The 27,661-nt window shown below is 39.8% G+C and overlaps 1 protein-coding gene across 50 annotated transcripts in view; it reads left to right on the top strand.

The window, feature by feature from the left end:
- The window catches only part of NRCAM (neuronal cell adhesion molecule), a 305,485-nt gene that overhangs the window by 239,128 nt on the left and 38,696 nt on the right, over positions 1–27,661 (top strand). For 38 of the 50 annotated variants that reach the window (XM_073009252.1, XM_073009268.1, XM_073009263.1 and 35 more), the window contains 9 exons: positions 4,822–5,006; positions 6,757–6,888; positions 16,092–16,235; positions 18,308–18,419; positions 19,742–19,908; positions 20,003–20,150; positions 22,318–22,442; positions 22,887–22,916; positions 24,425–24,526. In XM_073009252.1, coding sequence (XP_072865353.1) covers positions 4,822–5,006; positions 6,757–6,888; positions 16,092–16,235; positions 18,308–18,419; positions 19,742–19,908; positions 20,003–20,150; positions 22,318–22,442; positions 22,887–22,916; positions 24,425–24,526 — 1,145 coding nt within the window. The remainder of the gene's footprint in view (positions 1–4,821; positions 5,007–6,756; positions 6,889–16,091; positions 16,236–18,307; positions 18,420–19,741; positions 19,909–20,002; positions 20,151–22,317; positions 22,443–22,886; positions 22,917–24,424; positions 24,527–27,661) is intronic. The other 12 variants (XM_073009259.1, XM_073009256.1, XM_038004509.2 and 9 more) reach the window with 1 other exon arrangement.

The following is a 27,661-nucleotide window of genomic DNA, read 5'->3' as shown; positions in this document are numbered from 1 at the left end:
TAATGGCAAAGACTTGAAACCAACCCAAATGCCCATCAATAATAGACCAGATAAAGAAAATGTAGCACATATACACCATGGAATACTATGCAGCCATAAAAAAGGATGAGTTCATGTCCTTTGTAGGGACATGGATGCAGCTAGAAACATCATTCTCAGCAGACTAACACAGGAACAGAAAACCAAACACCACATGTTCTCACCCATAAGTGGGAGTTGAACAAAGAGAACACATGGACACAGGGAGGGGAACATCACACACTGGGGCCTGTTGAGGGGTAGTGGGGGCTAGGGGAGGGATAGCATTAGGAGAAATACCTAATGTAGATGATGCATTGGTGGGTGCAGCAAAGCACCATGGCATGTGTGTACCTATGTAACAAACCTGCACATTCTGCACATGCGTCCCAGAACTTAAAGTATAGTGAAAAATATACATAAATAAAATTTTTAAAAAAACAAAAATAAATTTTAAAAAAAGAATGTGTATTCTGCAGTTGTGGGATGAAATGTTTTGTATATATCTGTTAAGTCTATTTGTTTCAAGGTATAGTTTAAATCCGTTGTTTCTTTGTTGACTTTCTGTCTTGATGACCTGTCTAGTGCTGTCATTGGAGTGCTGAAATTCCCTACTATTACTGTGTTGCTGTCTATCTCATTTCTTAGGTCTATTAGTAATTGTTTTATAAATTTAGGAGCTCCAGTGGTAGGTATATGTATGTTTAGGATTGTTATGTTTTCCTGGACAAGGCCTTTTACCATTATATAATGTCCCTCTTTGTCTCTTTCAACTGCTCTTGCTTTAAAGTTTGTTTTGACTGATACAAGAATAGCTACCTCTGCTTGCTTTTGGTGTCCATTTGCATGAAATGCCTTTTTCCACTCCTTTACTTTAATTTTATGTGAGTCCTTATGCATTAGGTGAGTCTCCTGAAGGCAGCAGATAGTTGGTGGTGAGTTCTTATCCATTCTGCAGTTCTGTATCTTTTAAGTGGAGCACTTAGCCCATTTACATTCAGTGTTAGTATTAAGATGTGAGATGCCCTTGCATTCATTGTGCTATTTGTTGCCTGTGTACCTTGGGTTTTTTGTTTTTTGTTTTTGCTTTTTAAATTATATTTTTGTTTTATAGGTCCTGTGTGATTTATGCTTTAAAGAGGTTCTGTTTTGATGTGTTTCCAGGATTTGTTTTAAGATTTAGAACTCCTTTTAGCAGTTCTTGTAGTGGTGGTTTGGTAATGGCAAATTCTCTCAGCATTTGTTTGTCTGAAGAAGACTGTATCTTTCCTTCAAATATGATGCTTAGTTTTGCTGGATAAAAAATTCTTGACTGATAATTGTTTTGTTTGTGGAGGCTGAAGATAGGGCCCCAATCCCTTCTAGCCTGTAGGGTTTCTGCTGAGAACTCTGCTGTTAATCTGATAGGTGTTCCTTTATAGGTTACCTCATGCTTTTGTCTCACAGCTCTTAAGATTCTTTCCCTCATCTTAACTTTGGATAACCTGATGACAGTGTGCCTAGACATCTTTTTGAGATGAATTTCCCAGGTGTTCTTTGTGCTTCCTGTATTTGAATGTCTAGGTCTCTAGCAAGGCCAGGAAAGTTTTCCTCGATTATTCCTCCAAATATGTTTTCCAAACTTTTAGATTTATCTTATTCCTCAGGAACACTGAGTATTCTTAGGTTTGGTCATTTAACATAATCCCAGACTTCTTGGAGGCTTTGTTCATATTTTCCTATTCTTTTCTTTTTGTATTTGTTGGATTGGGTTCGTTAAAAGACCTGTCTTCAAGCTCTTAATTTCTCTCTTCTACTTGTTCAGTTCTATTGCTGAGATTTTTCAGAGCATTTTGCATTTCTGTAAGTGTGTCCAGTGTTTCCTGAAGTTTTTATTGTTTTTTCTTTATGATACCTATTTCCTTGACTGTTTCTCCCTTTGCTTCTTGTATTGTTTTTTGGATTTCCTTACATTGGGCTTTGCCTTTCTCTGGTGCCTCTCTGATAAGCTTAATAACTAACCTCCTGAATTCTTTTTCAGGTAAATCAGGGATTTCTTCTTGGTTTGGATCCATTGCTGGTGAGCTAGTGTGATTCTTTGGGGGTTGTTAAAAAGCCTTGTTTTGTCATATTATTAGAGTTGGTTTTCTGGTTCCTTCTCATTTGGGTAGATTCTGTCAGAGGGAAAGTCTAGGGCTGAAGTCTGTTGTTCAGATTGTTTTGTCCCATGGGGTTTTCCCTTGATGTAGTACTCTCCCCTTTTTCCTATGGATGTGGCTTCCTGTGAGCCAGGCCGCAGTGATTGTTATCTCTCTTCTGGGTCTAGCCACTCAGCAAGTCTACCCAGCTCCAGGCTGCTACTGGAGTTTGCACAGAGTCCTGTGATGTGAACCGTCAGTCTCTCCACCATGGATACCAGCACCTGTTCCGGTGGAGGTGGCAAGGGGTTGAAATGAACTCTGTGAGGGTTCTTAGCTTTGGTGGTTTAATGTTCTATTTTTGTGCTGGTTGGCCTCCTGCCAGGAGGTGGTGCTTTCCAGAGAGCATCAGTTGTGGTACTGTGGAGAGGAACTGGTGGTGATTGGAGCCCTAGAACTCCCAAGATTATATGCCCTTTGTCTTCAGCTACCAGGGTTGGTAGGGAAGGCCCATCAGGTGGGAGTAGGGCTAGGCATGTCTGAGCTCAGATTCTCTTTGGGTGGGTCTTGCTGTGGCTGCTGTTGGGGACGGAGTGAGGTTCCCAGGTCAATGGAGTTGTGTACCTAGGAGGATTATGGCTGCCTCTGCTATGCAGGTTGTCGGGGAAGCGAGGGAAATCCGGCAGTCACAGGCCTCACCCAGCTCCCACGCAAACCAAAAGGCCAGTCTCACTCCCACAGTGCCTACCCTAACAGCCCCAAGTCTGTTTCCAGGCAGTGGGTGAGCAGGGCTTGAGCACTTGCCGCAGACTGTCCACCTCCCAGCTGCAAAAGAAAAGGGCTTAGTTCTTCCCCAGCCTGTGGAGTCTGCACACTGGATTCACGCCTTCCCCCGAGTTCTGGCAAGGAGATTTCTCGCCTGGTTCAAATTGTTATAAAGTTCAGCTGGAAACTTCCTTCTCCCTGTGGCATTTTCCCCACACCTCTGGCTGCCCTCCTGAAGGATCCCTGTGGTGCCAGGCAGGAATGGCCTGCTTGGGGACCCAGTGAATTCACAGGGTCTTTCCTGCTGCCTCCTCTATCCCTGTATTTCACTTAACTCTCTAAATTGACTCAGCTCCAGGTAAAGTCAGAAACTTCTCCCACAAACTAAACCTTCAGTTTCTCTCTTTTGCAGTTTGGGCGCTCACAGTATTTGGGGTATCTCCCGGGCCCTGCAATAGCAGCCCAATTCCTTCAGAGAGTCTGTGAGTCCTCAGCAGGTTTGTTCTTGCAGTCATTCTGGAGCTAAAATTCACGATGCAAGCCTCCACATGCTGCTCTGTCAGTCCGCATCAGAGCTGCAATCTAGTTCTGCCTCCCGTCTGCCATAATGATCCCTTCTGGGCTGAGCTGTTCTTATTCAGAGTCACTTGCATTTCTATTGACAAATATTGTTATCTTCTTGAGGGCCTGGACCATACTTTCTTCATCATCTTCCCAACACACAGCTCAGTGCTTGGTGTATAGTTCAGTGCTTAGGAAATTTTTGTGTTGAATGGATTTTTATTTTACCTTCATGAAAACTTTCTAAAGTTATTAGTTCAAGTCAAGCTTTATTATCCCCATTAAGGCAACTAAGGAAACTAAGCCTAAAAAAGACCAGAAATCCAGGGACAGGGTTGGAATTCTAAAGATCTTCTAACTCCAAGCCTATATTCTGACTTTTCATCTGTCTCCATATTTCATGACAATAAAAAACATAGTTGGGGCCAGGCGCGGTGGCTCACGCCTGTAATCCCAGCACTTTGGGAGGCTGAGGCGGGTGGATCACGGGATCAAGAGATCGAGACCATACTGGCTAAAACCGTGAAATCCCGTCTCTACTAAAAATACAAAAAATTAGCCGGGCGTGGTGGCAGGCACCTGGAGTCCCAGCTACTCAGGAGGCTGAGGCAGGAGAATGGCGTGAACCTGGGAGGCGGAGCTGGCAGTGAGCCGAGATCGTGCCACTGCACTCCAGCCTGGGCAACAGAGCAAGACTCTGTCTCCAAAAAAAAAAAACACAGTTGGGTGACAAATGATATGAGTGATACCTAAGTTTGATCTATTCTTAGCAATTAGTATAATAACATTTTTAAATGTCACTAATAATGAAACTAAGGAAAGAATGCTATTTCCCTAATCACTTAGTTCACATCATCAGATAGACCGCTGTAAAATAAGAAAGTTCTTCCGTTTGATATGGAAATGTATACAAATATTTATGGTCATAGATATGTTTATGAGTTTTTCTCTGTACGTTTTTAATTCCAGCTGATGAAAAATTATAATTCAGTATCATTAATTTAATGGTAATTCTTTTGATTAACATAGTAGCTTCATGTAAAAATTTCCAGGAGTTCCTCATTAGTCACAACGATGAAAAAAGTAATTAGGCCCCATCAGTAAAGCAACTCATGCTGGCATTCACACTGCATCATTGACATCAAAGTTTGTGGTGTGCCATAAATTAGTGTAGTTCTGATTATGTGAAAATGTAAAACTGTAAGCATTATTTATAAAAGTGTGGTGCTAATTAAAATATCTATATATTTCTTAGGATTTTTTATAAAGATTTGTTACCAACTTGCATGAAAATTCACCCTCAAAAGTAGTCATAGGTGGATTTCTTTTTTGTAACATCATTATTTATTTATCCTATCAGGCCTACCCCAATTATTTACTGGGCAAAAGAAGATGGAATGCTACCCAAAAACAGGACAGTTTATAAGAACTTTGAGAAAACCTTGCAGATCATTCATGTTTCAGAAGCAGACTCTGGAAATTACCAATGTATAGCAAAAAATGCATTAGGAGCCATCCACCATACCATTTCTGTTAGAGTTAAAGGTATATTGTTTAAAATCCATTCTTCTTGCCTTCATGAGAGACCCTGAAACTTTAATTAAATGTGGTTTTCATTATATTTTTAATAATGATAAATGTAAATTTATGTCAGCATTCATGGTACCTTGACTCTCTTCTCATTGCTATTTGTAGTGCATCTAAATCAGATTAAAAATTTACTTGTTCAAATCTTCCTCACAGAAGAATCCCAATTAATAAACGTAGGAAGAATGAAGGAGATAGAAAAGTCAACATTAGAATCCCACAGTAATAACTGCAGCAGGCAAGATCAAACAATGAATGCTAAAATTAGTGGGTGAAACTTTAAGGAGTAACAGGATATTTGCGTAGCTTCAAAGTGTTTTTATCCCGCAGAAATTAATTACTGCAGAAGTTTTAACATGTCCACAAATACTTTATTACTCCTTTCTTTAGAAGATGGAGCTTACTTTCCCTCTTCTTGAGTGTATGCTGGACACTAATGAACAGAGTATGGAATCCAGGGAAATAGTAACTTTGGAGTGGAGAAACCTGGCAGACACAATCTTAACCAAGTGATGAATGTTAGCATCAACAATAATAAGTCATGTTGATATCATATATTCCCTCACATGGTACAATTAGAAGGATTCATGACCTTTGAGATATTCTCAAAAGCCTAAAACCTCAGGTAACCATGAGAAAACATCAGACAAACCTAAGCTGTAAGACAGTCTATGAAATAAGTGACTCTTCAAAAGTGTCAAGGTCACGAAAGACAAGGAAAGACCAAGAAATTGTCAGATTGGAGACTATGACAAGTAAATGCAAAAGATGTTACAAGTAAATATGGTGTCTAGGACAGGATCCTGGGACAGAAACAAGACATTAATGCAAAAATGGGTAATAATAACAGAATGTAGAGTTTAGTTAAATACCAGTGTTAACTTTTCATTAGGTAACTGGACCATGGTCATGTAAGATGTTAACATTAGAGGAAGCTGAGTGAAGGACATATGGAAACACTCTGTAATACCTTTGCAACTTTTCAAAAATGATGTTTTTAAGTTGCTTCCTAATTTTTATATATATATATATATATTCTACAGGGCTTGAAATTTATTTTATTTATTTATTTATTTTGAGTCGGAGTCTCGCTCTGTTGCCAGGCTGGAGTATAATGGCACTATCTTGGCTCACTGCAACCTCTGCCTCCTGGGTTCAAGCAATTCTCCTGCCTCAGCCTCCCAAGTAGGGGGGATTATAGGCACCCACCACCACACCCAGCTAATTTTTTTTTTTTTTTGTATTTTCAATAGAGACAGAGTTTTACCATGTTGGCCAGGCTGGTTTCGAACTCCTGACCTCAAGTGATCCAGCCACCTTGGCTCCCCAAAGTGTTGGGATTACTGGCATGTGCCACCGCACCTGACCCAGAATTTAAATTTGTGTTTCTTAGCCCTACCTATATCTGTAATTTGCTCTGTATGCTTAGATAAATCTGTCAATGTCTGGTTAATTTTAATGTAAAATGAGAAAATGAGATTTGTATCAAACAGGTCTAGAAATAATACATGTATGAGTCTCTTTAAACATTCTTTTGAAAATTTTAAGTGTTTGAAGCATCATTTATAAATCTATTTGCTCAAAAAAAATGAGACTAAACAGTTTAGTGTGAAGTACTTGCTTGTATTATTAAAATAGTTCAATATGTTCTTTTGCTAAAATGCTTATTTGATTCAGATTTTTGGTCTTTTTTCTTCCTCCTATAAAGCGGCTCCATACTGGATCACGGCGCCTCAAAATCTTGTGCTGTCCCCAGGAGAGGATGGGACCTTGATCTGCAGAGCTAATGGCAACCCCAAACCCAGAATTAGCTGGTTAACAAATGGAGTCCCAATAGAAAGTAAGTTGCCTTGACTGGTTCTAGTTGCAGTATATTTTTAGAGCATATATACATCCCAACAATGAATAAATGGTGATAAAAAATAATTCAGGTTAAGGAAGGAAGCCACATGTATGTTAAACAGAGGCACCAAATTACCTTTGTATTTTATTACCATTAGATATTTATTATGAGTGTGAATAGTTTATGCTGTTAACATAATGGTATGTGATGACAGGTACTTGGCAATATTTCCTGTTTTTTACGTGGATAATGGGAAGAATGACAGGGTCAGAAATAAATATCACTGAAAAGTTTAGATGATCTTTGTGCAAAACATCAAGTGATTTGTGGAAATGTCATAGACGCTAGAGGAGATAGGTGGGGAGACTTGGCCTAGAGCCAATGGATACGACAAGCATGAGAAACCCAGCTGTCTTAATTTAAAGAGTTTTCAGTCATAAGTATAGCAAGTATAGCCCGGATGTTCCCACTGTCTTCCAAGGTCACCGTCCCATTTGATACCCAAAGAAGAACACACCCTTGGACCCTGATCATATACAGGATGCTTTACCTTTGCCTACAGCTCCCTCCCTGAAGGCTGCTGATATCATCCTTGAACAGCACCTGGGCAGCCTAGCTATACCTGTTGCCCCGTTCAGCAGCCTCCCTGCTCTGCCACTCCACTCCTTGCACTTCATTAGCCAATTTCTCCAAGCTGCCACTATGCTGCCCAATGTGTGGCTTCAGGCCCTCCCATTAATCTGCTAAATTGTAGCAAAGGCTAGCTTTACAAAATTTGGCTAAAGGCATGGGGAGAGTCAAGGGAATTGTAGCAAAGAAAAAAATCTTTAAATGGATGTTGCACCTCACTGCTCCTTAATTCCTAAGCCATGGCCATGAACAGAGAACCCACTAGACTCTCCTCTTCCACCACCCCACCCACCACCAGCTACTGCTGAGAGGAACATCTTTCAACATTTTCCCCTTCTTGGAGTTCAGACCTCCTCTTAGACACCAAGACAGAGAAAGTCAGTTCTGGCATCAAACCCAGCCTTAGGTTCACTCTCCCAGTCAATAACATGATTACCTGCAAAGATATTCTTTACTCACAATAAAGATAGCCCTCAGGCTTATGATACAGGACAGATTGGCTTTGACTGCCTCCAAGTCAAAATCCAATATTGGTTCTACATTTACATAACCAAAAGGTCTGCTGAATTGACTTTCCCAAAGTAACACCACACACTTCCCCTAAAATGGTTCCAAAAAACTGCTGGCAGATTTAAAGTGGCACAAGTCCCTGTTTCTTACCATCAAGGTCTGACAACTACAGGGTGACTGAGTCATCGCAGCCTGCGCCATGAGTATTTATTGGAAGTTCACTTGTGTCTCATAGCACAGTAGCTGTCAGATGCTTTGAAACAGGCAGCTGTGTTCACTGTAAAAGGAAGTGTATTCCTGGGAGAAAACAGATGCTAGAGGCCAGCAAATAGAGTTTGGGTATTTCCACTCCCAATTTTAACCAGGATCAGGATCCAGAGAAATGGCAGAGAGTACTTTGCGGTTGTTTCAGGAAGCTCTTGCTACTCTCAGGGGAATATGAGTGAAAACTGAGAGAAAAAAGTAGAAGAAAGCCCAGAACTAAAGAAGTTTTATAGTGGCCAGGCATGGTGGCTCATGTGAGCCTGTAATCCCAGCACTTTCAGAGGCTAAGGCGGGCAGATTGCTTGAATACCAGAGTTAGAGACCAGCCTGGGCAACATGGTAAAATCCTGCTTCTACAAAAAATAAAAAAAAAAATTATCTGGTACAACATATGATTTTCTCAGGAATGCATACAAAATAGCAACAAATGATGATACGTGCTTGATACTTTTGCACCATGTTTCGCAGCTCAGAGTTTTTGTGTCCATTTATGGAAGGTTAAAAGTGCCCCTGAGATCTAGACTCAGTGAAACTGACAAGTGGAAGGGACTGTCCATCTAGCCCTTCAGCAGGGAAAACGGGGGAGCCAGGGGATAAACCCTCAAGCTTGACAGCCAGAGTGCAGTCCTATGCAAGGAAAATTGAGATGTTGGTGGATGACATAAGCAAGGGAGGATTAAATAATGAGGCTGATTTTTCTTCTTGATTTGCTCAGCTTGTTGTCCTTCCAAACCAGCTGTCTTAGTCCATTCCTACTGCTGTAACAAAATGCCTTAGACTGGGTAATTTATAAACAACAGAAATTTATTGCTTACAGTTCTGGAGGCTAGAAAGTCCAAGATCAAAGCCCAGCAGGTTTGGTGTCTGGTGATGGCCTGTTCCTCACAGTTGCTGCCAAGACCCTTAGAACAGCACCAGTCCCATTCACGAGGGGGAACCCTCATTTCCTAGTCACCTCCAAGAGACCCCACCTCTTAACCTTGGAGTTAGGTTTCAACATGAATTTTGGAGGGACACAAATATTCAGACCATAGTACCAGAGTATGCAGTGCCTCTGAGGGAACCTTGTAAATCCAGTCACCTTCACAGCTTTGAAAATACATTCATAATAATACTCCCCTGTTCAACTACATTTTTGTGAGGAGGATCAGCTGTAAAAGGCCTGCTTTGGGGGTACAGAACAGTAATACCAGGAAGACGTTAGGTCCTCTTGTAACCCTAAATTGTCTGATTAGGTAGAGAAGAAAGAGTTAGGACTAAATATCTCAAATCAGATCAGCTCATTTCTTCCATCTCAAAAGTCTTCCTTAAGGCCCCATGAGACAGAAAAAAGGAGGCTGAGCAGACATGGCTGGAATGCCACAGCTCCTATAGATCCAGGGTCGGTCACCCTCTGGTGTGCCTCAGAGCTGTCACTCTGGTGGACTTGCAGGGAGAGGAATACCACACAGTGTGGCAGCAAAGCAAGGAACACGGCACCACCAGGCCGCTCCATGGTGCTGATAGCAGGTGCTGCATGTTTATACCAAGGTAATGTGAAGCCTCCCTGGAAGGGGTCTTTTTGACATCTGGTGGCCAAGCTGAAAGTGGATTACCATTTGGACTTCTCATAACTAAAAGGTGATGAGCCAGCAGGTCCCCTGCACAGCTTTCTGAACGATGACACTGCAAAGGTACAGCTGTTCCCTGCCCCTGGCCTTCTGCAGCTGGCCCATCTGCAGCTTCTGCTGAGTGGCCTCATGGGTGGATGCTAAGTCTTCAACAGCTAAGTTCAAAGTGAACTCTGCATGCCCCCACTGTGTGTTGATCTCCCCTGATCCAAAATAATGAGAGAATGAAGGGGATGCAAAAACTATCCAAACAATTGACAGACATTTAAGGAGTGCCGCTCTCTTTTTCATCCCCTTCTTGGTAATTGTCCTATGAATTTAGAGGCCCCTAAAGGGAATTGCCTTTGAGGGTTAGGGACTATCCTGGAAATGGGGCACCAGTGCTTGTTTCCCATCTGCAGTTTGCTAACTTGTGCACCCAATAGATACATCTAGCAGTGTTGGGACATAGGGGAAGGATGGCAGGGAGATGTAGAGAGGTGAAGGTAGGAACTGAGGGCACAGACTGCCAGTGTGTGACAGGGCTGAATTAGCACAGTGAGGACTCCTTGCCTTCATCGTGGGGTCCTAGTGTAGGCCCCAGAAGTGAACTGGGAGCACAAGCTGGCTTGCTGACAACACTTTCTACCCAAGAGACTGCAGACTTTGCAGGTGGACCAGCTGCTGCGAGTGAGGGTAAGGAAACAGCTGTGCTTCTGAAGTATTGTTGTGCAGGTGCTGTGCAGTGTCCCCTCCAGGTGCCTGAAGTTTGTCTCCTGTGCCACACAACAGAGACACAGTCAGGGGACCATGCTGCCAGGTACATAGCCTCCCCACTCCTGACTTGCAGGTGAGCACCTAGGGACGCTGACTATCTCCTTTTGCCTCTGCAGGCTCTGGCTGCTGAGTGCACATAAATATTGTAAAAGGAGAAGCTGGTTCAGGGAGGGGAGTGGTAAGAAGGGTTCTTTTAGCAAAATGCAATGTTATTGATCTGTGACTGTGCATTTCAGACCTGAAAGCTACTGTTTTAAAAAAAAGTGGAAAAATTAACTCCAAAAGTGTCTGGGCTTTTATTTCAGTGTCTTCTAGAGCTTTGCCACTTCCCCTGTCCCCAGGACTGGCCAGATTACTTAAAGCTTTCCTTGAAGCAAAAATCACAGGATGTATTAAATAAATGTGGAATTTTCCCAAAACCACCTAAAATTTTGCAGATTGTTTTAAAACAGTCTACAAAATCAGAAAAAAGAACACAGCTACAGAGAACTGATGCTGAAAGAGAGCTTTGATTTTATTGTGTAATGGGAGGGTGTGAAAAATAGAACCCAGGACCAGAAAGAAAATGAACTTGCTATTGGCAGGATTGGGCAAAGCATTTCCCTGCTCTCCCTTAGGAGGTTGCTTTTCAGGACTTAAAAGCCACACTGAGGTGGGTGTTTTTGAGTTCCTTTTTCCTCCTCCTGGTCTTCCCCACTGGAGAGCCTGTGCCATCCTGGTGGTGGTGCCCAAGGCCATGGCCACTGTGATTCCTATCTCTGCGGGAGAGTCTAACACTTTCAGATCCTTGATAGTTTCCAACATGTGTTGTATTAGGTCTCTCAGACTCTTCTGCATGATACATGGATAAGATCACACCATTATTGTGTTAAAAGGCACGTGTCCTCTCAGGGATGAGGAGGGAAAAGAACTAAGAAAATGCGAATGGGCAGAAGACCTCTTCCTGGCACAATGACATATTTTTCTCACAGTGAAAGATGTTGAAAGCCAGTAATCTGAGATAAGCACCAGGAGAATGGAGGGCTGGTCCAGGATATTCCTGGTGTTTCATCAAGGCATCCTGCCTTCTTCCTTTTCACAAAACTAAGGGGCTCAGTGGCATCCTCTTGTAGGGATGGAATAAGTAAATGAAGAGGGAAATTTAACTCTTCACCCAGAAATGTGTTCTACATTATGCCCAAATGTTCACATTCCAGGAAATGTTTACAAAGTTGAGTAACTGAGAAAACCTGAGCAGTAACCTCATTTAAACAGACCAGTATGTGCTGCCATTTGTAGTCTCTCGTCTCCAAAATGCATAAAATACTATATGATTAACCTGTTTCACAAAGTTATTTTTAAAGTGAAATTATGCAGTAGATGTAAAAACATTTTAAAGATTGATAGTACTCTGTTCATGTAAGGTGGCGTGACTATTATTCTCATTATATAAATGTTGAAAGCGTTTATAGTTTTACCCACCAACGTCAGGAGAGTTGGGTTATAAGTATTTTCTGAAGCCCAGCACCCCAGTTCTGGACCTTACCTTTGGGGCTTTAAGTTATTTGTAGTGATTCTGTGCTTTTAAATTTCTTTCTCCAGTGTTCATTGACAGCAAATGAGGTTGGTTATTCCCAGAATTAATGATTATTCCTCTGGATAATTGGGATTTGCATGCTAGAGAGTTACTCTACCCGCTAGCCAGCCCATCCAAAGGCTCCAAATGTCTCTACATCAGTGATTTTACTCTGTGTCCAGCTACCAACCGAGCCTCCATATGTCACAGTGACAGTTCCTGGGTTTGTTTGCATTTTTTAAACAAGTACTTAAGGAAAACGTAGCCCAAACTCCCATGGAGAGAGGTCTGCTTACTCATTATTCTTCCCTAAAGGGTTTATTTTGTTCCTAAATACGTTGCCAAAAATAAATATTAGAAGACTGCTCTATTTAGCATATATAAGGCAGATACAGTCAGATGCCTTTCAGGTAAAAAATATCTTCCCAAGAGTTGATGGCAAACCGAAGTGCAACTGAGCTACACAAAAGCTTTCTGACATGGTTTGTTTGTGACTGATGAGTCTTCACTTGGGGAAAATTGTCCTACTGACATCGTTGAGCTTTGCCCTCCAAGTTCATAGTCGTGTAACATTATTATTATTATTGTGGCAAAAACACATAACAAAATTTACCATCTTAACCATTTTAAGTGTACAGTTCAGTAGTATTAGTGTATTCACATTATTGTGCAACAAATCTTCAGAACTAGAGCCCTTTATCCATTAAATATTGTGTGGTGGTGTAACTTTTAAAAACTCAATATATTTAAGGAATTTGAGGAACTCTTCTATAGTCTGCCACCCATCCAGAGAGATTCGGCCCAGAGCTCTGCCTGGGACTCATCACAGTCTGAAATACACAGCCACTCCACTCCACTGCCTGGAACATCCACAGAGATGCGGTCAGGGTGGGCACATGGTGGGCACTGAGAGTGCCCTGAAGAGTCCCACCATAGAGAGCCCAAGTGCTGGGTCCAGAAGTGCTAAGAATCTTTTTATCTTTTTTCTTTCTTTCTTTCTTCTTTTTTTTTTTTAGCGACTTTAAAAATTCAGTTTGTTTTTCTACTTTATTCTTGTATTATTTTTTATTTCCATAGATTTTTGGGGAGCAGGTGGCATTTGGTTACATGAATAAGTTCTGAGATTTTGGTGCACCCATCACCCAAGCGGTGTACACACTGTACCCAATTTATAGTCTTTTATCCGTCGCTGCCCCCACACTTTCCTTTGAATCCCCAAAGTTCAATTTATCATTCTTATGCCTTTGTGTCCTCATAGCTTAGCTCCCACTTATGAGTGAGAACATATAATGTTTGGTTTTCCATTCCTGAGTTACTTCACTTAGAATAATGATCTCCAATTCCATCTAGGCTGCTGTGAATGCCATTATTTCATTTCTTTGTATGGCAGAGTAGTATTTCATGGCATATATATAACACAGTTTCTTTATTCACTCATTGATTGATGGGCATTTGGGCTGGTTACACATTTTTGCAATTGCGAGTTGTGCTGCTATCAACATATGTGTGCAAGTATCTTTTTTGTATAATGACCGGAAGTGCTAAGAGTCACTGATAGAGAACAAGTTTCCAGAAATGCTGCTTTGTGTTCCAGCACCCCTTGTTGAGGCAGTAGGTGAGCATCACTGAGACTGTGGGAGTCGGAAAGGCCCCAGTCATACAAGACTTGGGATCTGGGACACATGGGCCGCCCTAAGGTACACTGCGTTTTCAGGGTCCATGGCCGCCCTAAGGTACACTGTGTTTTCAGGGTCCATGGCCGCCCTAAAGTACACTGTGTTTTCAGGGTCCATGGCTGCCTGCCACAGCTACAGTTCGCTTTCTAGGCCAGTGTGACATATCCGTCCTCTGCTGTCTTTTGTCAACAAATCTATATGCCTTGTTGAAGGAATTATGACTTGCATTTGTTTTCGGTTTGGAAGAGCATGTTCCTTAAGGCAATTTTGAAATTATTAGAGTCATAAACAGGAGATGTAAGCTAAGGAGTCAATTCAAAGTATCTCAACACCCCCACATCACTAATTGAACAACCCGGAGTATCTAAGATGATTTCATAAATGAGTTACTGATGGTGATCAGTGTTGAACAACTGCTTTTTTTTACATTTTTCCTTGGGAATGAAGACATTAATCAGTCCATGAGGAGTAACTTGTAAGTTAGAGTTTTAATAATCCTTGGATGCTAAAAACTTGTTCCAAACCTAAATGTATGGTGAATTTTTTAAATATTCTAGTCTAAAACATCTGAAAGACCTTTAGGCTATAAATGTGATACAGTATGTGGTAGACAGAATAATCCCTCCCCCCACCCCACCACTCCATGATGTCTACATCCCAATCCATTGAATCTGTGAATATGTCACCTTACATGGCAAAAGGGAGTTTGCACATGTGATTAAGGTTAAGGGCCTTGAGATGAGGAGGTTATCCTGTACTATCTAATGTGGGCCCAATTTAATTACATGAGCCCCCAAAAGCAGAGTGCCTTTTCAGGCTTTGGTGGGAAAGAAAGATGACTATGGAAGAATGATCAGAGAGATGCAACATTGACAGCTTTGAAAATGGAGGAAGAGGATGAATGTGGGTAGCCTCCAAAGGCTGGAAAAGGCAAGGACATGGATTCTCCCCTAGAATCTTCAGAAAGCAATGCAGCCCTGCTCTTGCATTGGTTTTAGCGCAGTGCGATCCATGTCAGACTTCCAACCTACACAACTGTATGATAGTAAGTTTATGTTGTTTTAAGCTACTACATTTGTGGTAAGTTGTTACAGCAACCATGGAAAACTATTACAGAATGAGGGAGCAAAATACTTCGAGTTTGGGTCATAAAACAAGGATGTTCTATGGTTTGGTGGATTTTTATACAGTGGGTTAATAAACCACAGATGAAACAATTTTTTTTTATTTTAAAAGTGATAAAAGAGTCTAAGTACCATGATGTCTTAGATGCACAGCCTTTTCCTGTCACCAAGACTTAGAAAGAATATAAAGTCTTCTTAATTGATTCAAGTTGCAGGAGCAGTTTAAGAGAAAAGGTGCTGTTATTTAGTTTTGATTTTGATCATCGTGCGGAGACAGAGACCTAAATCCCTCGTAGTGCACTTCTAAAGTGATATAATCTCAAAGTCTAAAGTGTATCATTCATAGAAAGGAATTCATCTCCAATCTCATGGAAGTTCCAAATTGCTGGGCATGCCCGGGACTAAATCCTCACATATTATGTTACCCAGCCAATTCTATTCCACTTCAGTAAGGATCAAGCCTGGTCCTAACATTTAAGCACTTGAGAGATTTAGCTGAAAACATTGTCTTCAGGAAGAATTTACACAATTTATTTCTACTTCAGCTTCAAGAATATCCACAGCAGAAAAATTAATATTTTCACATTTGGTTATTAGCCCCATACTGTTTATGTATTTGTTGATTTATTTGTATCAAGAAGAGGCTCCTAAAAGGAACAGGTTTGAACAAGCTGGAGTGTTTCTATATTTTTTACTGGCTTTTGCCATTTCCTCTTGATCATTAACTTTTTTTCTCATAAATAACCACAATCTCTTGAACATGGCAATGTTTTCCTGAATTTGTAATGCAATTTTCACCTAAACTTGTAAGAGTATTTGTCTGCATCTCTCAAAATAATACTTGGTGTTACAGAGCCAATCGACTTAAGACTAAATGAACATTGAGCACATACTCTTGCTAATATATAACTCAATTCTGAGAAGGAAAATTTTCTGGTTTCTGCCTAAATTCTAGTCTTATTCTTACTACATATACTTAGATCAGTCTTTATTTATGTCCTACTGATTTTACAAGCTTAATATACATATTTTAAGCAAATAGGAATAAATGCTTTCTATTTTTACATCCAAACAGTTGCCCCTGATGACCCCAGCAGAAAAATAGATGGCGATACCATTATTTTTTCAAATGTTCAAGAAAGATCAAGTGCAGTATATCAGTGCAATGCCTCTAATGAATATGGATATTTACTGGCAAATGCATTTGTAAATGTGCTGGGTAAGCTCTCCTTTTATTAAAGACATGGCAAATTAAATTAATGACTGCTGTTATTTTCTGTTCAATCAGCAAAAATACATTGAGCATCTACTATGTGCAATGCACAGAACTTGGAGCTATACAGGATGAAAAGATATAAACCTTGCCCTAAAGAATATTGCAGTCTTAATGTTCTTCCATAACACAGTTTTTATAATGGCAAATTTTTCATTGTAGAACTAGTCAAATAGGCTGTTCCATTTACAGATGGTTAGACTAAGTGTCAAACCCTCAAAAGGAAAATAGTATTTGTCTGCTATTAGTAACTGAATTATTACTGCTCTTCCATTGTAAGAAATTGACAAGTTGAATGGCAATTTAATGATTCTGATTTTTTAAAACTAAACCATTAATCATAATGCTTGGTCTTTATCCAAGTCATGGATGTACATTTGTTTTATTTATAAAAATATATTTTACAAAGTATGATGTACTGAAATATATTCTCAAATAATTGGTTTATGTGAACACTGTATTTCTTATGTTGAACAAAACTACCAAAATACCACATTTGTTAAAAATTTTTGTGAGAATTGTTTTCGTGGTGCCAGGGAATTATACTTCAACCCTTTAAAATTAATATGCTTCCTTTTCAAACAAAATTACCATCAGAACTTGGTATTTTTCTTTCATGCTTGAAATGAAGGTCACTAATCCCATGAAGAGCTAAGCAGTTAAGATTTTGGTGGATGTCGAGAAAGCACTTCTGGCTGCTGGTTCCTTTTTCAACTCTACTTTTATGAGTTCGGCATTTTTAGATTTTACATATAAGGGAGAGCATGCCACATTTGTCTTTCTGTATCTGGCCTGTTTCACTTAACATAATGTCCTCCAGGTTCATTCATATGATCATGACATGAATGACATGAAGGAAATGACAGAATTTCCTTCTTTTTTAAGGCTGGATGTTATTCCATTGTGTGTATATGCCACAGTTTCTTTATTCCATTCATTCATTGATGGGCATTTAGGTTGATTCCATATCTTGGCTATTGTGAATAATACTGCAATGAACAAGGGAGTTCAAATATCTTGACATACTGATTTCATTTCCTTTGGATATATACCCAGTAATGGGATTGTTGGCTCATACGGTAGTTTTATTTTTAATATATTGAGTATAAACAGTATAAACAATCATTATAATATTTTCCATAATGGCTATACTAACTTATATTCCCTCCCACAGTGTTTAAGTGTCCCCTTTTCTCTACCTCCTTGCCAAAACTTAGATCTCCTTTTTTTGATAATAGCCATTCTAATAGGTGTGACATAATATCTCATTGTGGTTTTAATTAACGTTTGTCTGATGATTGGTGATGTTGGGCATTTTCCCATATACCTGTTGGCCATTTGTGTATCTTCTTTTGAGAACTGTCTAGTCCAATGCCTTGCCCATTTTTAACCAGGTTATTCATTTTCTTACTATTAAATTATTTGAGTTCTTTATTCATTTTAGTATTAACCCCTTACCAGATATATGGTTTGCAAATTTTTTCTCCCCTTCCATAGGTTGTCTCTTCACTCTGTTGACTATCTCCTTGGCTATGCAAGCTTTTTAGTTTGGTGGAATCCCATTTGTCTATTTTTGTTTTTGTTGCTGTGGTTCCGTTTTTTTCATCATCACACTCATCACGCTGCTTCTTTCTGCCAGCTTATGTGTTCTCCACCATTCCCATCCACCAGGGTTATGATGAGTCAGTCATTCAACAAAAATATACTTGGCTGTTATTTTTGTGCCAGACACTGTGCTGGGGATAAAACAATAAAAAGTCTCATTCCCTGACTGCAATGGACTCACAGTAAATCAACAACTAAAATGACGCCTGAGCAAGAAGTGGGGCAGGAGGTAGAGGGAGGAAAAATGTATTTTTCTGCCTTGAGTGACTGGCAGCATTATGCCTGATAGAGAACATAAGGAGAGAGGTTGCTTGTGCTTTACCATAAACTTTAATGACCTTAAAACAAAATACAATAAAATGTAGTCCTAAAATGTATTCTAATATTACTTTACCTTTTAAAAATATTTATAGCTGAGCCACCACGAATCCTCACACCTGCAAACACACTCTACCAGGTCATTGCAAACAGGCCTGCTTTACTAGACTGTGCCTTCTTTGGGTCTCCTCTCCCAACCATAGAGTGGTAAGTAGCAGCTTTGTGTGTTTTTCAATACTTCAAATGTTCACTAAAGCCTTCATATTCTAAATATGTTGGGTTTTATTCAAAAAACAAACAGGAAAAGGTGGTGCACAATCCATTACACTGTTAATTTTTTTTTCTTTTGAGACAGAGTCTCACTTCATTACCCAGGCTGGAATGCAGTGGCACAATCACAGCTCACTACAGCCTCCACCCCCTGGGTTCAAGCATGTCTCCTGCCTCAGCCTCTAGAGTAGCTGGGCCTACAGGTGCCCGCCACTACATCTGGCTAATTTTTTGTACTTTTAGTAGAGAAGGGATTTCACCATGTTGGCCCGGCTGATCTCAAACTCGTAACCTCAGGTAATCCACCCGCCTCAGCCTCCCAAAGTGCTGGGAGTGTATGTGTGAGCCACTGTGCTTGGCCTACACTGTTAATTATTAAATTCATTAATTATTTCACAAATATTTATTGACTACTGGCTCTATGTTAAATACTTTCACGTGTATAATCTGTTTAGCAGCATACTCTAGCAAGCACAGATCTACATGTGAATGATTTTTTTTTAAGGCTGCTATATTTCACAATGCCATGGACATCCCCTGGGATTTTGTGAGTAGCGGCTGGAGGGACTAGTTAGGGGATATTCCTTGATAATAAAATATCCTGTGGGATAGTGGAGGGTTCTATAAGCTTTCCAAAGCAGAATTTGTTATTACCATTGTTTCTCCTGAGTACTTCTTGCACCAGATCTTCCTGACTTGGATCCAGCCAGGCTCTCCCATGTTCTTTCACTCCCTGTTTCAAAGCATCCCCTTTCATATGCCACCCAAGGTTTAAGTCCTCACCTAGCTTGTTTACTTTAGCTGAAAGAGACAAGGCTAGGGTGGTTAAGCAATGGCTCAGAAAGAATGACTGGAAGAAAACTGGAACATTCTTTACTGATCAACTGTCAGGTCCCAGATGCTGTGCTAAGTTCCAGCTACTGAGGTCAGAATAAATGCAGGGTTAAGATTAAAGGAACATTTCCCCAGGCCCCTACCTCAGCCCCAGAGAAGAAAAATGGATGCTTATGCAGATGCTTTTCCTAGTGAAGGTAACAGATTCACACATAGTTTGCTTCATCCGTTTCTCCTCTCTGACATACATGCTCTTTTTTTCCTCCCCTGAATATTTTCCTATTTATACTTTAAAAAGTACAATCCTTCTAGCCTTGTAACTTTCACATTCATCATGGTCATGTTGACCTTGAATACGGCATTTTATGTTTGACTTCAAAATATGATATGTTTTTATTCTCATTGTGATAATTTCTGTAATAAAGGTTTAAAGGAGCTAAAGGAAGTGCTCTTCATGAAGATATTTATGTTTTACATGAAAATGGAACTTTGGAAATTCCTGTGGCCCAAAAGGACAGTACAGGAACTTATACGTGTGTTGCAAGGAATAAATTAGGGATGGCAAAGAATGAAGTTCACTTAGAAATCAAAGGTAAGGCAGAGGTAATGTGTTTTTTTAATTTTTAAATGACTTTGAACAAATTCTCCAGCTTTGCCAAATGGATAATGATAACTTTACTTTTCAGATCCTACATGGATCATTAAACAGCCCGAATATGCAGTTGTGCAAAGAGGGAGCATGGTGTCCTTTGAATGCAAAGTGAAACATGATTACACCTTAACCCTCACTGTCCTGTGGCTGAAGGACAATAGGGAACTGCCCAGTGATGAAAGGTATTTGAAGACGATTTCTTTTCTTTCTCTTCATTCTTTCTTTAAGCTATTCTTGAACTAAAGGTCTACTATGTAGTCAATTACGATGATGTTTTTAGTTTCTGAAGTCTGCTGTCTCCAAAATAGAGAGATATGCATTTTCTCCCTACTGTAAAATGTATCTACCCAAGAAGGTATCGTGTGATCGAAATAGGACCCTGAGAATGTTGGTCTATCTTTGCGTGCTGGTCTCTTGTGTAATTCAGGATGGGATAAAACCCTCAGGCCTTGGACAGCATCCATTGTTTTATACCTTGAACAGTGAAGTTTCAACAGATGTTTTCATTACCATTCTACAAAAAAGCAGAAATATGACCTGTTTAATCACAAAAGACTGCTCAAATCCTTGTCAGTATTTTAAAAGACACCCATTTTTATTTGGATAGGGAGTTTTTCTTTTGATTTTACCTAAAGCCAGTGAAAGGGGAAGGAAAATCAAAAACAGGTAGAGAATTTAAAAGAACCCAAGCATACTGCAGATGTAGTTAAGAATGGAAGAAATGTCATGGTATTTTCCAGATGAGACCCTCCATTTGACATAGTAGTACAGAGTAGAATGTGTGAGTGTTAGCAAAGTGGCTATAGGCCTCACTCTCTATTAGAAGGAATGCTGTATTCTGGTTGAAATCGTTTCTATGGTTCACCTGCAGCTGACCTAAAGTTGTGCTGTCTAAATATTGCCCTATTGCTTGTTAATGACCCCAGAAGAACTCTGTGGCCTTCTCTTTTATGTGCCTAGAGTCTCCATCTAATTTTATGTTTGAACTAGTCAATTTTATTTGTTGAGTTGATAAAGATGATAACCGATGTGGTGGTCTCACACCTGCGGTCCCAGTTACCTGGAAGGCTGAGGTGGTAGAATTACCTGAGCCCAGAAGATTGAGACTGCAGTAAGCCATGACTGCACCACTGCGCTCCAGCCTGGGTGATAGAGTGAGACCCTGACAAAAAAAAAGATTAAAAGGAAACATAAAGAAAGGGCCATCAGGTTAACTGGCTGAAGCTTTTACTTGGAAATTAACTGAGAAGACAGTTTATGACTTATATAGCTTCATTAAAATAATACATGAATCCTCCATACATTAATTTTTTGATCTACTGAGCAATTTTTCATGCCCACAAGTTCCCTGTAGAAAACTCTTGAGAGATTGTTCATCTAAATCTTCCTGTTTCTAGTGATAAAGCAAACTATTATTATTTGCATTTAATTTCTCCTATGGGAGTTTATACATGTAAGAAAATGACATGATTTTCTTCAGTAAGTAATGAAGTATTTAAAATATATACTTTGATAGAAATTGAACTGAATGAGTGGTTTTCCAATGTTTCTTGGCAGCAAAAGCCTTAGTAAAGTCCTTTAGTAAGGGTAATGCTGGAACTATCCTTCACCTCATTCTGCTGGGAATTTAAGGAAGCTCCTTCCTCTCCCTCTAGAGCAGTGGTCTCCAACCTTTTTGGCACCAGGGACTGGTTTCATGGAAGACAATTTTTCCATGGACAGGGTGGGGGCACAATGGTTTCAGGATGATTCAAGTGCATTACATTTATTGTGCACTTTATTTCTATTATTATTACGTTGTAATATGTATATACATGTATATATTATTACATGTAATATATACAGTGACAGATCATCAGGCATTAGATTGTCATAAGGAGAGCACAATCTAGATCTCTCACTTGCACAGTTCACAATAGAGTTCACCTTCCTGTGAGAATCTAATGCTGCCACTGATCTGACAGGAGGTGGAGCTCAGCTTCACTCACCCCATTCCCCTGGGGCCTTAAGGAAAGTCCCACCACACCCTCTAGAGCAGTGGTCCCCTCTGCAGCCCAGTTCCTAACAGGACAGTACCCAGTTCTTGGCCCAGGGTTTGCAGATCCGTGCTCTAGAGGCCTGGTTGAAAAACACCGTACCAGAGGACTTATCCCTTCTAACCCAAGATCCTAATTAATTCTCATTGTTTTTCAACTTTAATCATTCTTAACGGGTATTTTGCTCTAACTTTAGAAAATGTTTACCATCTTTCTCCTTTATCAAATTTACAGTTTCTTTCCTGCCAGTGAAGCAATTCTAGGGTATGGCTGCATGTCTGTTTCAGCTGCTCTGAATGCATTCTATCCACAGGTTCACTGTTGACAAGGATCATCTGGTGATAGCTGATGTCAGTGACAATGACAGCGGGACCTACACGTGTGTGGCCAACACCACTCTGGACAGCGTCTCCGCCAGCGCTGTGCTTAGCGTTGTTGGTAAGAACGCGAACAAAAATAGCACAACTGCCTTCCCTGCATTTGGTTGAAAAGAAAAAATAAGATAAAAATTGTAAATATCAAATGATTGCTTGTTAATATGCATGGGTGAGTTCGTACCCATGTTTTTCTTCTTTGAAAGATGTCTTGGAGGCAATAATTTCAGTATAAATATTCTGTGTAGCAGCACTGGGTGAAATGGTGGATATGCACATTAGTAACCTTTTTTGTAATAAAATAAGGAGAAATAATCTACTTGTATCTAAAATTGAAGGTTTTTTTCCTAAATTGCTACTGCATGTTTATCAATGCTGTGTCTCACAGCTAAGCATGGGGCTTAATTTTATAAACTTGAATAATGTACAATCTTTGTCATCTTGTGCTATCTTGTATCTTTCCATTACTAATTTTGATTAAAAACCTTTATATTAATGTCCTTTCTAGCTCCTACTCCAACTCCAGCTCCCGTTTACGGTAAACTAATATGAGTCTTCTTTCTCTGTTTTCTGTCAAACAATTTCACATTTGCAGAAAATATTCATAACTTTCTTTTCTGTGTCACATAATTGTGTTTCTTAAGGAAAAGGGCTCTGTCAGTTGTTACGTTGTGTCATCCATTTACTGACAATGAATCATTTCTTCATCATAACCCTAGATTTTTCACCAAGTTCATTGCCAGTTGTTTCTAAATAGTTCATGTGCTATTATAAAATCACTTTGTTTGATAAAATCCCTCTTTGATGCAATTTCCTTGTAAAGTAGCATAGTGCTTTTTCAAAAGCCATCATTCACATTTTACAGAATGAAAAAGCTATTTCTAATATCATTCTGCAAATTAGGTTTTCACCTCAATTTATTAAAATTGTTTGGGAAAAATAAATCTTGTTTTGGGATTCCATTTTCAAGAAATGTATATGGGGAAAAATGGATATTTAGAACATTTAACTTTTATATCAGAGAAAACCGACTCACCATGTGTTGACAAAAGGCAAATCACTCAAGAAAGACCAAAAGGAGGGGTACATTCATGTTGTGTGGCTTTTTAGAATCTGGAAAACAAGTCAAAAATCATTTCCAGAAATCTTTTTATTTAGAGAACCTTCATCTTTATTCAGCACATCAATACAAAAATCAATTTTTTGGCATAATCTCAGCTGATTTTGCACAATATTATTAATATTGTATCTAATTATCCAATATAAAACCTGTGCTTTGTAGACATTTACTGTTTTATGACTGATAAGGAAAAAAAGCATATATGTTTATATGGTCTCTGGTCCCCTAAGAGCCAGAGTTTTCCTAGGAGCAAGGTCAGATAAAGGCCTGGGGGGAACGGTAACTCTCTGGATCTCAGAAGCACCATTAGAAGAGGCAGACATGCTTCTGGGACACCTTCATCCCAACATGTGTCTGTCTATACACTGTTGTCCTCTGGGAGTAAACACACTTATGCATGCTGAGGGCTACCTCTATAGCATCTATGTCAGGATTCTTCTGCAAATATAAATATTCTTTCAGAGCCCCAAAATCTGTTATTCAGCATGTTTCAGAAAGAACATTTGAATTTTCTTTAAACAGCACCTTTTATTTGCCTATATTTCTTTTTTCAGCAGTTGCTATTCTCTATTTCCCATGTATTAGAAATTAAGCTTATTATTTTTCATGTTTGTGCCCATTCATGTTTATGAGAAGAAACGCTGAGAGTGCTGATGAACCATATGTGTCGGCTTCGCTGGGTTTGGTTACAAATGTTTTCATTTCCTTTGAAAAACAAGTGAGCAGAACTCATTGATGGGTTATCTTGGGTGTGCTCCTGTGTTCCCAGCAACCTCAGCTGTGCACATTTCCTTTCAGTTGCATGCCCATTGACTATCAAGTGTGCTGTGTCTTTAAGATGTCCCCTCTGTGAATAGTATCACGAGTAAAGGAGAGCCTCTTAAAGATGGATGGGTGACCATGATATATGTATCTTTGGTCTACAGATGTCCCAAATCCTCCCTTTGACTTGGAATTGACAGATCAACTTGACAAAAGTGTTCAACTGTCATGGACCCCAGGCGATGACAACAATAGCCCCATTACAAGTATGTGGTATTATTTGCTCTATTACTGATCAACTAAATGGCTATGTTTGAAGCACTTTGTAACAGTCAACTACATTTCCTCACAAAGGTATTTACTGGGATTCTCTGCTTCATTACTGATAGAACAAAAATATTTATGTCCTTCCTGTCTTCAGAACTGAAATTATTCCTGGTTACACCTTATAGAATAGGACACCACTTAATTGCTGAAGATGTTGATTAATCAAATACACTGTCATTTGTGTTTAAGATCCATAAAAATCACTTTAAATATCTACCACATAGGAAGATACACCTTAAGTTAGTTTATTTTGCCCATTTCTTCTAGGAGAAAAGGTTAGGAGGAGCAACTGCTGAAGAGCCCTGTCTTCATATTAGGAAATTGAGACTTGATGAGTAAAGTAACTTTTCAACCCACTGTTGCTAACAGAACTGGGTGTAGATAACAGGTTCTACCTTAACTTCCAACCTAGGTCTCTTTCTTTCCATTAGTCCCTGCTACATAGTTGCCCATTCAACAATGTGAGCTTCTCACCTCGGTGACATAAGCCTAGGCCTAGGAAATAAGATAATGAAGGACAATGTCATAAGGATGCTAGAAGAGCATAATAAAATTAGACTATAGGTAAGCTTAGAAGTTTAATTGTAAAACCAAAGAGATACTTAAGAGGCAGACACAATCAGGTCACATGCCTGCAATACATTATTACCTTCAGGCATATACTGCAGGAAGACTAAATTCCTTTCTGATGACTCCCTAAGATGATTCTCAAATGACAGGTGTGTTGATGTATTGCACCTCCTGGTAAAGTAGAATATTTCCACTAAAATTTAACAAAAGCCTCCCCTCTATCTCATGTTGTTTAATGGTGCTCTTTTCCCTACTTGTGTGTTCATTGTACTTGATCAGAACACACATTCATCCAGGACCAGTCTTCTAGCTCATTTTGTACATTAGCTGGAGTTAGCTGGTTAGTTGACTTGGAGACTCTTTGTGCCTATATTAAAATAATGCCATTAGATTTCAAGGCATTTCTACTCTTTCATTCATTACTCATTCATTCAACAGATATTTTTGAGTGCCTACAGATATTTTGAGTGCCAGACATTGTTCTAAAAAAAAAATAGTCAAAAATCTCTGTGGTTATGGAGCTTGTATTTTAGATGAGGACATAAATAAGATAAAATTAATAATACATTATTAAGTATAATGTCATTATATCTGCATATAAAAAAATATGTATACATGCACATATGCAGAGACTCAGATATACCTTCAAGAGCGAACCTGCTGGAAGGAGTGTTAACCGACAGCCTCCATCTACTTCTCCTTCTCTAAGGCTCCACTGCAGGGTTCACATGAGGCCACACTCCTTGGGGTGCTCCAGTGACTGGGCACAGCAAAGGTCCCAGAGGTCACACGTGCCTAATACAGAACTCTTCTCCTGTGCAGACTGTACTCTGGGCTCCTGGTTGACCTGGCTGAGACTATCTCAGAGCTGTACTATAGTGTAGTCCGAGGCTCCTACTACTCACTCCTCCTTCCCTTCCCCTCTCCCTGTTACAGATACCAGACCAGCATTGTGTTCTGAGGGTCTTCCCTCCTTCAGGCTTCCCTGCTTCCTCTCCCATTTTTCTTCCATGGACATTTTCCCAAATAGACCTCTTGCACTTCTTTTTTTTCTTTTTACTTTTCTTTTTTTTTTTTTTTTTTTTTTTTGAGACGGAGTCTCGCTTTGTTGCCTAGGCTGGAGTGCAGTGGCGCGATCTCGGCTCACTGCAAGCTCCGCCTCCCGGGTTCATGCCATTCTCCTGCCTCAGCCTCCCGAGTAGGTAGGGATACAGGCGCCCGCCACCTTTTTTGTTGTTTCTTGCATTTTTAGTAGAGATGGGGTTTCACTGTGTTAGCCAGGATGGTCTCGATCTCCTCACCTCGTGATCCTCCCACCTCGGCCTCCTAAAGTGCTGGGATTACAGGCGTGAGCCACTGCACCTGGTCACCTCTTGCACTTCTAATTCTGTCTTAGCCTTTGCTTCCTAGAGGACTCAAACTCATACATACGATTGTGTTTATATGTGTTTAGGGCATGCAAAAAACAAATCAGCAGAAAGAGATGTGGAGCTAGGGGTATAATTGTGAATAGTGTGAATAGGAAAGGCCACACTAAGAAAAGAACATTTGAATACGTCAATCAAGACAGGTGAGGGAGGTCAGTGAGCATACTATACAGTTGTCTAGGGGAAGAACTTTACAGCAAGAGCAACGGAAAAGAGCAAAGGCCCTAAGACAGGGCATGCCTGCTAGGATGCCAGTGTGGCTGCAGCGAAATGAACAAGGGAAAGTGAAGGAGGAGAGAAGGTCAAAGAGACAAAGAGTTAGGTGGTGGGTGTGTGGAGTGGGTATTGTGCAAGGTCCTGTAGGCCACTGTGAGGATGGGGAAGCCTTGGAAGGTTTTAACAGAGGAGTGATGAATGAATAACTCTGGCTTGTCTATTGAAAATAGTGTATAGAAGAACAAGAGGGGAAGCAGAGAGACTGGGTAAGACCGTGGTTCCCAAACTGTGCACTGAAGTGCCCTGTGGTACCTCAGTGAATTCACAGGGGTACCTTGCTTGAAATAATCTTAAAGTTTTAACTTTTGAATTCCTATACTAAAAATAAATAAATAAATAAATAAAAAACAGTGGCATCTGTCAAACATTACATGAAATTAGCTTGAGGCAGATTACAGGTTCAACTTTATATCCCATGTCATTTTGTGATAATGTTATCTCTGCAAAGTGTTTGCTGTGATAAAAAGCAAGTGCCACATGGAAATCAGTGGGGAATAGGAAATGTGGAAGGTGGTGTCCAATCTGTTTACAAGGTTTGAGAACTTATATAAGAGAAGCTTTACATTGTTAAGATATAAATAGATTTAAAATTGTTTAAAATTTAAATTGTTTACATTTATTTAAGATATAAATACATATCAAGTTGTGTGAATCTAGCTACTTAATACATGAAAACATTAGGTAATTCTTTTGGCCTAAGGGAGCCACGAAAAATAAATTATGGAGACACTAAGTATACCATAAACCAAGAAAGTTTGGGAACTACTGAATTAAGAGGTTATGTGATAATTCACACAAGAG

This window comes from Chlorocebus sabaeus, chromosome 21, assembly GCF_047675955.1.
Source record: "Chlorocebus sabaeus isolate Y175 chromosome 21, mChlSab1.0.hap1, whole genome shotgun sequence".
Taxonomy (NCBI): domain Eukaryota; kingdom Metazoa; phylum Chordata; class Mammalia; order Primates; family Cercopithecidae; genus Chlorocebus; species Chlorocebus sabaeus.
This window is presented reverse-complemented; position numbering and strand designations above follow the sequence as displayed.